This window comes from Nannospalax galili, unplaced genomic scaffold, assembly GCF_000622305.1.
Source record: "Nannospalax galili isolate Female #2095 unplaced genomic scaffold, S.galili_v1.0 scaffold454, whole genome shotgun sequence".
Taxonomy (NCBI): Eukaryota; Metazoa; Chordata; class Mammalia; order Rodentia; family Spalacidae; genus Nannospalax; species Nannospalax galili.
In genome coordinates, this window is record NW_008334929.1 from 679,111 (window position 1) to 688,842 (window position 9,732).

Here is a 9,732-nt window from a genome sequence, read left to right on the forward strand (position 1 = left end):
GGGGGGCGGGAGGGAGGCTGTACTCACCGCGGGCCGCGCAGCTCCGGCCCCGGCGGGCCAGCGTCTGGTGCACCTGCTCCTGGATCCGCAGGCTCTTGGCCGCCTGGCCCCCGCGGCCCCCGCTGCCCACCAGCCTCAGCTTGGCCTCGGAGGGCAGGGCCAGGCTGGAGCTGTCCAGGTGTCCCAGGATCTGCTGGCCCAGCACGGTCCGGATGTAGCCACATTCAGCCAGCGAGCCCGGGACCGCCATTGCTCCGGTGGGGTGAACGGCCGCCGGCCTGCCCCAACCTGCGAGCACAGCCCGGGAGGCGCGGGGGCGTGGCCGCAAGCCCCGCCTCGCCCGCCGGCTCCCCGCGCTCCGCCCGCAGACCCGCCGACCCGCTGCGGGGAGGGGCGTGGCTCAGCGGGGCACGCGCGCCGTGGCCGGGAGCGCGCGGTCAGCGGGGTCGCGCACGTCCTGGAGGCCCGGGCACCGGCAACACGCCCCCGAGGGATGGTGGGCCGAGCGGCCCTGAGGACTGTGTCCGCGCGAGCAGCCGGTGTCGTTAGTCAGGCCGTGTCTCATTTCCCGATGTTCCCTGCTCTTGCAACACGAGGAAAGATGTGTGAGATCAAAGACTCCAAAAGGCCCTTTTCTAATCCTTAGTACAACTTAAGGGCTGTGTACATTTTGCACAGACGGAGTCCCAGAAACATATGTTCGTCCTCACCGAGAGCTGCTGCCTGCTCTTGCAGATACACAAATTGTACCCGGCGCGCGCTTTGCCTCCCACGTCTCTTCCTAACACACCCACACAGAGAAACTCCAGTAAGAGGCCCAGGGAAGAGCTGACTTTTAATACGCTTACGGCTGAATGAGTAAGTCCTCTTTATGAGCACCTCTTTGTAGGGAAACCCGTGGAAGGGGCCTGCAACTTTCAGTTGCGTTTTCCACGACTTGAATTTATCGTGCTCCATTATGCTTCAAACGCTGTAAAGCACTGAGAACTTGAGGGCTAAGCAACAGAGGGTGCTTGACCTTAAAGTTTACGGCCTAGACCGCGCTTCGCTTCTTAGACTGGAATTTAGACTTGAGAGGTAGAAAGGAAAACATCTAGTTTTGCATTGAGAGCTTCCATTCCATTGCTTGGCTTTGCACCTTTGCTGGAGGGCAGGAGAGCAGTTTGCCTCTTTCCCAGTTTCCTATCTATAACTTTCCACCCACACAGTTAATACACAGGTAAGGTATGTGGCTTCCCATTTTACCTGAGCCTCCAGGGAGTGAAGAGGAAATTAAAAGACTAAAAACTCGGGAAACCAGTGGTGATAGTTGAGTCATCCTTTCTCAACAGGCCGCATTGGCTTAGGGTGACCTGGAATGTAGAGCTAAGTGGAAGCCATGTGAATGGCAAGTCTTGGAAGCAATTCCTCCCGCCCAAACAGGACAAGTCTTTAGGTAAATTTTACCTTATGTAGAGCTCAGTTGTGCATCCAGATGTAAATATCTAACCGTGAGGCTAATATTTAATTAGAAATAGGAATAAGTCGAAGACCAAGTGACAATATAGACTTATGTTCCACTGCAAGCCTCTCTCCTGCCCACTCCTTTCTCCTTTCTTCCATTTCCTCCTGATAGCCCCTGGTCTGTTGCTTTCAGAGAGGACTGAGGCACCGACCTACAGATTCAGCTAGTGGTGCATACTGGTTTTTATGCCTGGAGCACCATGACTTATAAGTTCACGCTCTGCTTTACATCTAGATCCTTTAATGGGGGCCTGCCAAGTAATTGTTCTCATTTATTTTTGTAAACATAACTTTCCTTTTTCCTCTCAAATCAATTTTTTAAAGTGTGCTGCTGTAATTGATTACCCTGTTAGGTAGGTTCCAATAAATGAAGGCATATTGTTAGTGGGAAGTTGGGTGATTTAACAGGAGAAAGGCAATTCGAAACATAGCTTAAGAGTAGGGGCAGATATAGCCTCAAATATTAGCTCGCCCTTTGTAAATGGTGTGCCTTAAAGAAGTTTGGTATGTTATTACATCTCAATTCTCGTCTGTAAGCAGAACAACAAATGTTCTGTCATTACAGGTTGTGAGCATTAAACAATGAGTAGTACATTGAGAAATGTTTGACAGCCCCTGAAGTTCAGTCTGGACTTTCCAATTTACAGACTGTAAATTTTGAGACAGGGTGTCTAGTCCAGGCTGGCTTTGAACTACCTATGTAGCCAATAAGTACTCCAAACTTGTGATTCTTGTGCGTCTACCACGAGAGTGCTGGGATTCTAAGCACATGCTGCCATGTCTGGTTTATGTAGTGCTGAGGAGTCCACCCAGTGCCTTACAGATGCTGTCAATTGAGCTACATCCCCAGCTCAAGATTTACACACTTTATTCTTGAAGCACTTATCTGTCATTGTTTTCAATTCCATAGAGACTCCTCAAAGTGAGTTTTATTTTCATTAACCATATACAAATTATTTTATGGGACATTCCAGTATATAAAAAATTCGGAAAGTTATTTGAAGACTAACTAAATCATGTCTTTGTGTGGTTGTCCATATGTGTATTTATGTTCCTGTGTGTTCATGTGCACATTGTGTTCATGCACATGTGGAGGCCAGAGGTCATTGTTGTTGGGTGTCTTGTTCAATTGTTTTTCACCCTATTCTTTAAGACAGGGTCTCTCACTGAACCTGAAACCCCCCGATTTGGCTAGACTGGCTGACCAGCAAGTCTCAGGGTTGTTCCTGTCTGTGCTGCTATAGCACTGGAGTTAGAGGAGTACCCTGTCATGCTCAGCATTTAGAATGAGTGCTGCAGATCAAAATTCAGGTCAGCAGCTGACCCATCTCCCCAGCCTCTCATAAGTCTTAATAGCCTCTTAATAGCCTCTTATAAGTCTTAATAGAAAATAATAGTGATTAATGGAATTCAAATCCTGTTTCTTATTAAAAGCAAAAGCACTGATTTATATTAAAACATCAACTTGTGAAGCCCTGTCACTATTTATAGGCTATTTATTGCTTTTAGAAATATTTCCTAAGTTAGTATAAGGAACATGGAAGAGAGGATTTTTAACATAAGCCTCAGAATTTATTTCCTTTTTAAACAAGTGGCTATGTTGCCAAGGCAATCTGTAACAGTTTTAACATTAGTCACATATAATGGAGCTTGATCAGGTCTAGAAAAGGAAGCTATGAATACTCAGTGCTGAAAAAACCACTCTGATGGATGCTTCCAACAGCAGCAAGGATTAATGTGCCCAACTCCAATTCCGGGGTTCATTTAGTCTGCAGTTTTGCAGTTTAGTCTTTAGAAAAGACATCGATGTGGGCTGGGAGATAGAAACTGGGTGGTTGGCCTGGCAGAAAGCTGACAGTGACACATTTGTTTATTATTAGGGAGGATTCAAACAGTTCCTCCAGGCTTGTGTTAGCACAGTATGTGAGTTCAGACAATTCTCTTCTGGATAGATGACCACAACTGATACAGCAGTGGTTGTCAAATCCTTGATCTGATGGCCCAAGAAGCTGAACAGAGGGGTCAGTGTTGTTGAGACCATGGTCCACACTTGTCCTCTGCCTTAAAACCTAAAGTCACTATGCTGGCAGAGTAAAGATATTTTAAGTAATTTGTGCTGCTCCATTTGGCTATCAGATTATTGAAGAAAAATGGCCACCAAAAAGTCAGAATTTCCCTTATTGGAATTTCTAGATTCCATGTGGGAAAAAGGAGAACATCTCCAATATGCCAGTCTAAAAGACAAGTAAAAGAAAAGCAGAGAGGTTACATTTACTCATTAAGGCCACATTAGAAAAGGAGCAAACAAAAAGATCCAGTGACCCCACTCCCATGTTGCTCTTCAGGGTCCTGGCATGAGGTTAAGTTTTAAAAGCAAGGCGAGAGAAGAGATGAGCTTAACCAAGAGTCCTGGTTATGGTGTGGTCATGCCATCACTGACCCATCACTGTCTGGACTCCAGTCTCCCCTCCAGGTAGTAGAACAAGTTCTCAGAACTGTGTGAACTCTCTTGCCAGGAGACAAGTTCCTCTTCTGTCTGTCTGGCACCAGCCTCACCTTTCTCCTTTTTCTAGCATGAAATCTTTGGGGAAATTCTGATTTCTTGGTGACCGTTTTTTTTCTTCAATAATCTGATAGCCAAAGGGAGCAGCACAAGTTCCTTAGACTATCTTTGCTCTGCCAACCTAGTGACTTTAGGGGTTTTTTTTGGGGTGGGGGCGTCTTTTTGAGACAGGGTCTTCCTATAGCCCCAGCTGTCCTGGAACTCACTATGCAGACCAGACTGGCCTTGAACTCACAGAGATCCAACTACTTCTGCCTCCCAAGTGCTGGGATTAAAGGTGTGTGCCACCACGCCTGGCGTGACTTTAGGTTTTAAGGCAGCGAACAATGTGGATCGTGGTCTCATCCACACTGACCCCTCTGTTCAGCTTCTTGGGCCATCAGATCAAGGATTTGATAACCATCGCTGCATCAGCTGCAGTCATGTATCCAGAAGGGAATCGTCTGAACTCACATACTGTGCTGACACAAGCCTGTGAATCATGAGGAACTGTTTGAATCCTCCCTAATGATGAACAAATGTGTCACTGTCAGCTTTCTGCCAGGCCGTCCACCTGGTTTCTATCTCCCAATCCACATTTGATGTCTTTTCTACAGACTCAGAATTTATGTAAAATTGCAGACAAAATGAACACTCAAATTGGAGTTGGACACATTAGCCCTTGCTGCTGTTGCAAACATCCATCAGAGTGGTTTTCAACACCTAAGTATTCATACCTTCCTTTTCTAGACCTGACCAAGCTTCATTATATGTGGCTAATGTTAAATTTTGTCAGGGCTGCTAAAGCCCAGGCTCTGACCCTAACATCTCCAGTAATACTAGCACCAAGATAGCAACTGTTGCTCCATAAATAGTAAATTTATTGTAACTTCTCACCTAAAGTCAGCTAGTTCATTAGTTTGCCTGAGGTGCAGGTGACCAAAGGTTCCCAAAGAAGGTAGACTAGCCTGAAACTTTCATACCTACCCGAAGCAAGCTGTCTAGTGACGTCTGAGTTTATGAAGTATCAGAGAAACTCAGTAGTAGTACTTTTTATGACTTTACCAATCCAGTTTCATGCATTTTCTTAAAAAAATTGCACTACATATATTTTTAAATTGTTTTGAAGATGCTGATTGACAAAGTGTAAGCATATATTCATTCAGAAATAAACTATTTGTATTTTTAAATGTCTTTTTTTCAATGCACACCATTATTTTGTTAAAATTCCAAAAGCTGAGTTATATTTTATAAAGAAAAATAATAATCTGGCTTGGCTTTGAAAAGCCCAATCTTTGCCCCCCTTTTCCTTTTACAAATTTAAACTATCATCACACAATGGTGGAGTGATGACCATTAACCATGAGATAGAAGGAATGAGACTCTTCCTCCTGAGGGAGAAGTCATAGCTGTACTAAAAGAAGAATACATTCAGGGGTGGGAAGAAATATTGTGGCCACAGAGGCAGAATAGAAAGACAGGGGACAGGACAGGGACACGGGAAGGGAGGAGTCCCTCCTCATGGACTGTGTTGAAGCCTCTCTCCAGCTGAGAAGCCAGAATTGCAGCACAGATGATATCTTCTGTGAAGACTGCCGGCATGGAGGTATTCCTTTCATATATAGATATTTTAAGTAAAAACAGCAATGAACCAGGCTTAAGGCCCGAGTGTCTATAAGCTTGTGTAGGGCCTTTTTCCTTTTCTAGTTGTTTCTGGGAATCCAAAAGGAGACTCTTAATCTTGTTTTCAGTAAAGATTTCTGACCTTCCTGCATCCTTCTGATCTACAGTTCTGCCTCTTCAGTAGTTATCCTGTCAGCTGCCCCTCAGGAAGCACCCTGTGACCTCATCTAAATTCCTTGGCAACCCTGTGAAGACAACTGCTCCAAACCCCACCAAAATGGTTATTGTAAAGACAGTGAAGTGTGGTTCTCCCTTAGAGAAGTCAGCATGAGTGCTTTCTAGTATCTTTCTTAGTACCTCTCTTTTTCTGGACTCTTGTTCTTAAAATCTGTATTAAAATATCTTTAAAAATTTATTTTTACTATATTTATGTGTGTGTGTGTGTGTGTGTGTGTGTGTGTGTGTGCGTGTGCATGTGTATCAGAGACTGCGTGTGGAGGTCAAAGAACAACTTGCAGGAGTCAGTTCTCGCTGTCTACCATGTGAATCCCAGAGATCTAACTCAGGACAACAGGCTTGGAGGCAAGAACCTTTACCCACTGAGCCATGTTGGTGATCCCAATATACTCTTAATAAACCCTGACTCCCCTGGTTCACACTGGCTAGTCTGGACATTCATTTCTCTGTTAAGATCCCTAAAATATAAGGGAATTCTGCAGGCTGTGAGATGGCAGTGTGGACGTCTCACCCTCTGCCATTGACATCTCTTTGTGACTCAACCGGGATCCATCTGAAATATTGTTGGTGAGTTTTCCTGTCATTTGACTGTTTTCTATGATCAACTTGCCTGTTACCTTGGTTTATCTGCTTCTGTTTTCTGGCCAGAGACCCACATAATGTTTAATGAGTATCAATGGCACCAAAACCAGAAATCCCTTAGAGAAACCCATCCTGGGGCAGATGGAATGTTGTATAGCTTGCCCAGGAGAAACGAAACTCTGAGGGTGAGAGTTGAGGGAACTACTCCTCAAAGCAGCAAGTCTGAATCCAAAACACATTAGATATTGCCACGTTCATACTTTCTCTTCATCCTCAGATCTTGAAAACACTATTACTTCTACTTTAATTACTTTCTGTGAAGCTACCAGCCTCAAATAAGGGGAACTTTGCTAATCTTCCCTTAGTACCATATTTCCAGCCTGCCTTTTCTCTTCAGAGATGTCAATCTCCATCTTTAATTCTAGATTCCCACTAGATGATGTTTTGAGGAAGAGGTGTCTATAATGTTCAAGGCCAAAATAGGTTGATTTAAACTCCATGTGTTCTCATTTCATTATAATCTGGCCGCTGTGTGCATCTCTCTTTAAACTTTGCTTTGGATAGACTGATGATGTCAGGGATGGCTGGAAGGAAAAATAGCCACTAGAACTGTGGGGGAATGTCACAAGGGCTGCATGGCTGGGCTGATGGCATCTGATCAGGAAAGGAGTTCAGCTTGATATCTAGAACTAGCTGTGAGTATCTCAGGTTATTTTCTTTCATCTTTTCTTTTATATACACAAGCCAGCACAGTTTAGCCTTACTCCAAATTAGAAAGTAAAAAGCTTTGATTTAAAGTTACACTGAGGAATCTTAGAAACAGGAGAAGGTGCTGTCTTAGGTCAACACGACACATGACAAGGGCCTCCTCTTGCACCTGTGTGTCATGGAGCCTTTCTCACATGTCAGCGAGACAGACATGTAACCTTTATACTTTGTGGTTTTTTTCAGACTGAGAGCATTCTGACCTAGTTTAATTGTGTCATGTCTGTTCGTTGCAATTGGCTTCGTGTAATTGTCTTTTAATGTCAATTTGTGTCTAAGAAAGGACTAACAAAATCTGTGGCCATGTCATGTATATATTCTGCTAAAAGGCCACTCCTTTCCTATCTTCCAGTCTGGGTTTCCCTGCTGAGCATGAATGCGCCCAGAATCCCATCTTCCACTTTAACGTCTTGTGTTCTGTTGTCTTCCCCACTTCCTCTTTTAAAATATTTTTTAAAAAAATTATTTATTTAATGACCATTTCATAATGAAGAAGCATTTCATTACAGCATTAACATATTCAATAATAATTTCCAGAGCAAAGATGCATCTCTTTTATTATTGGCTGTAAATTTTTAGGTTCACAGTTGAATTAATACAGTTATACAGTATTGAACTCAGTGTAAACCCTATAAGACATAAAATTGAATGAGGTTTTAACCTTTAAAAAAGATCTCCATTTCATTTTAAAATATTCTGTTTCATACAGAAAACTCATTTTTAATGCTATTAACACTTAGATGTTCGCACATGTGTCTCTAATCTCTATTTATCTTATTATTACTAGTCACAGTCAGTTACTTTCTGACATCCACCTGAGCGTGGATATAAAATCATTGGATAGATTTCAATGGTAATGTGTTTCACCTCTACTAATTGACATGGAGCAAATTTTTATGCTTCTTCCTCAAATATAACTCATTATTTTATTTGTTGAATTTTCGTGTGTATTTCATACAGAACATCCCAAACAATCTTATTCATCTGTATACCCACATCCCAAATGGCACCCTCCCATAGTCCCCCCGCCACTGGAGCCCATATGCTCTGTCATCTCTGTTACTGTCCACTGTGTTGTCGGTGCCCCCAGCCATTCTCCAGTGCTTGTCCATCCACTGAATCTAGTCAGCCTATCTAGAGTTCCTTGTTTTAGGAAGATCAGCTCTGCCTCCTCTTCTATGATGTTCCTGGAACCTTGGAGGAGTGTTATAGATGTCCTATTTAGGGCTGAGCACTCAATATCACTTATTCTCAGCATTTTGACCAATTATGACTCTCTTTATTAACTCTTGCCCACTGCAAAAAGATGTTTTCCTGCCCAACACCAAAAGCAACACTAATCTGTGAATATAAGCATAAATATTTCCAACTAGTTTGTCACCATGTCCATAGCAATAGATTCCTCCTAGTACCAGGCATGAGTTCCTCCTGTGGAGTCGGTCTCAAATCCAGAAGAAGGTAGTTGGATACCCCCGTAATAGTCATGCCACTACTGCACCAATGGGCATATCTTGCCTGGCATATTGGTATTGTAGCTGACATGTTTTACCATTGGGAAGGACCACTGTTGACTTTTCTCCCACAGGACTTTGAAGGCTAGCCACCAGGAAGGAAAACAGGCAAGTCATTGCCATCAAGAAAACAGATAATGGGGGCTGGAGAGATGTCTCAGTGATTAAGAGCACTGGCTGCTCTTGCAGAAGACCTGGGTTCAAATCGTAGAACCCACATGGGGACTAACAACCACCTGTAATTCCAATTCTGGGGGATCTGACACTGTCTTCTGGCCTCTGAGGATGCTGAATGACAAGTATGCACTTACATACATGCAGGTATTACACATAAATAAATAAATAAATAATAGATACAAAAAAGGAAACAGATAACAGAAATTAGTGAGAATTTGTGCAGGAGGCAGAGAATCGTCATACAGTGCTTGTGGAAATGTAAAGGAAGGGAGCCAATATGGACAGCAGTATGTTCCTAAAAAATCTAAAAATAGAACTGTTATCTGAGCCAGCTATACAATGGAGGTGCTTGCATATCCATGAATACTGTGCTATTCACAATAGCTAAGATATGGAAACAGCCCAGATATCCATCATCAGATGAACAGATAAAGTACAATAGATAAATAATGGGATTTGTTTAGCTGTAAAGAATGTAATTATGAAGTGTGACTGATCATTATCTTGTTAACTAAACAGACTAGGCTCAGAAAATAAACACTGCATGCTTTTTCTCATATACAGAATCCAGGTTTAAGTACATATGGCATGAAAGTAGAGGGAGTGAGAGTGCAAAGGAGAGGCTGGACGTCTTGAGGAGTGAGTGTGCAAAGGAGAGGTCGGACATCTAGAGGGAGTGAGTGTGCAAAGGAGAGGTCGGACGTCTAGAGCGGTGAGTTTGCAAAGGGGAGGGACGTCTAGAGCAGTGAGTGTGCAAAGGAGAGGTTGGACGTCTAGAGGGAGTGAGTGTGT

At 43.5% G+C, this 9,732-nt stretch overlaps 1 protein-coding gene across 1 annotated transcript in view; it reads right to left on the minus strand.

Moving 5' to 3' along the window:
• The window catches only part of Pkp2 (plakophilin 2), a 75,842-nt gene extending 75,464 nt beyond the window's left edge, over positions 1-378 (minus strand). Inside the window, exon 1 of the mRNA XM_008829656.3 lies at positions 28-378. Coding sequence (XP_008827878.1) covers positions 28-250 — 223 coding nt within the window. The 5' untranslated portion in view covers positions 251-378. The remainder of the gene's footprint in view (positions 1-27) is intronic.
• Between the last annotated feature and the right edge of the window lie 9,354 nt (positions 379-9,732).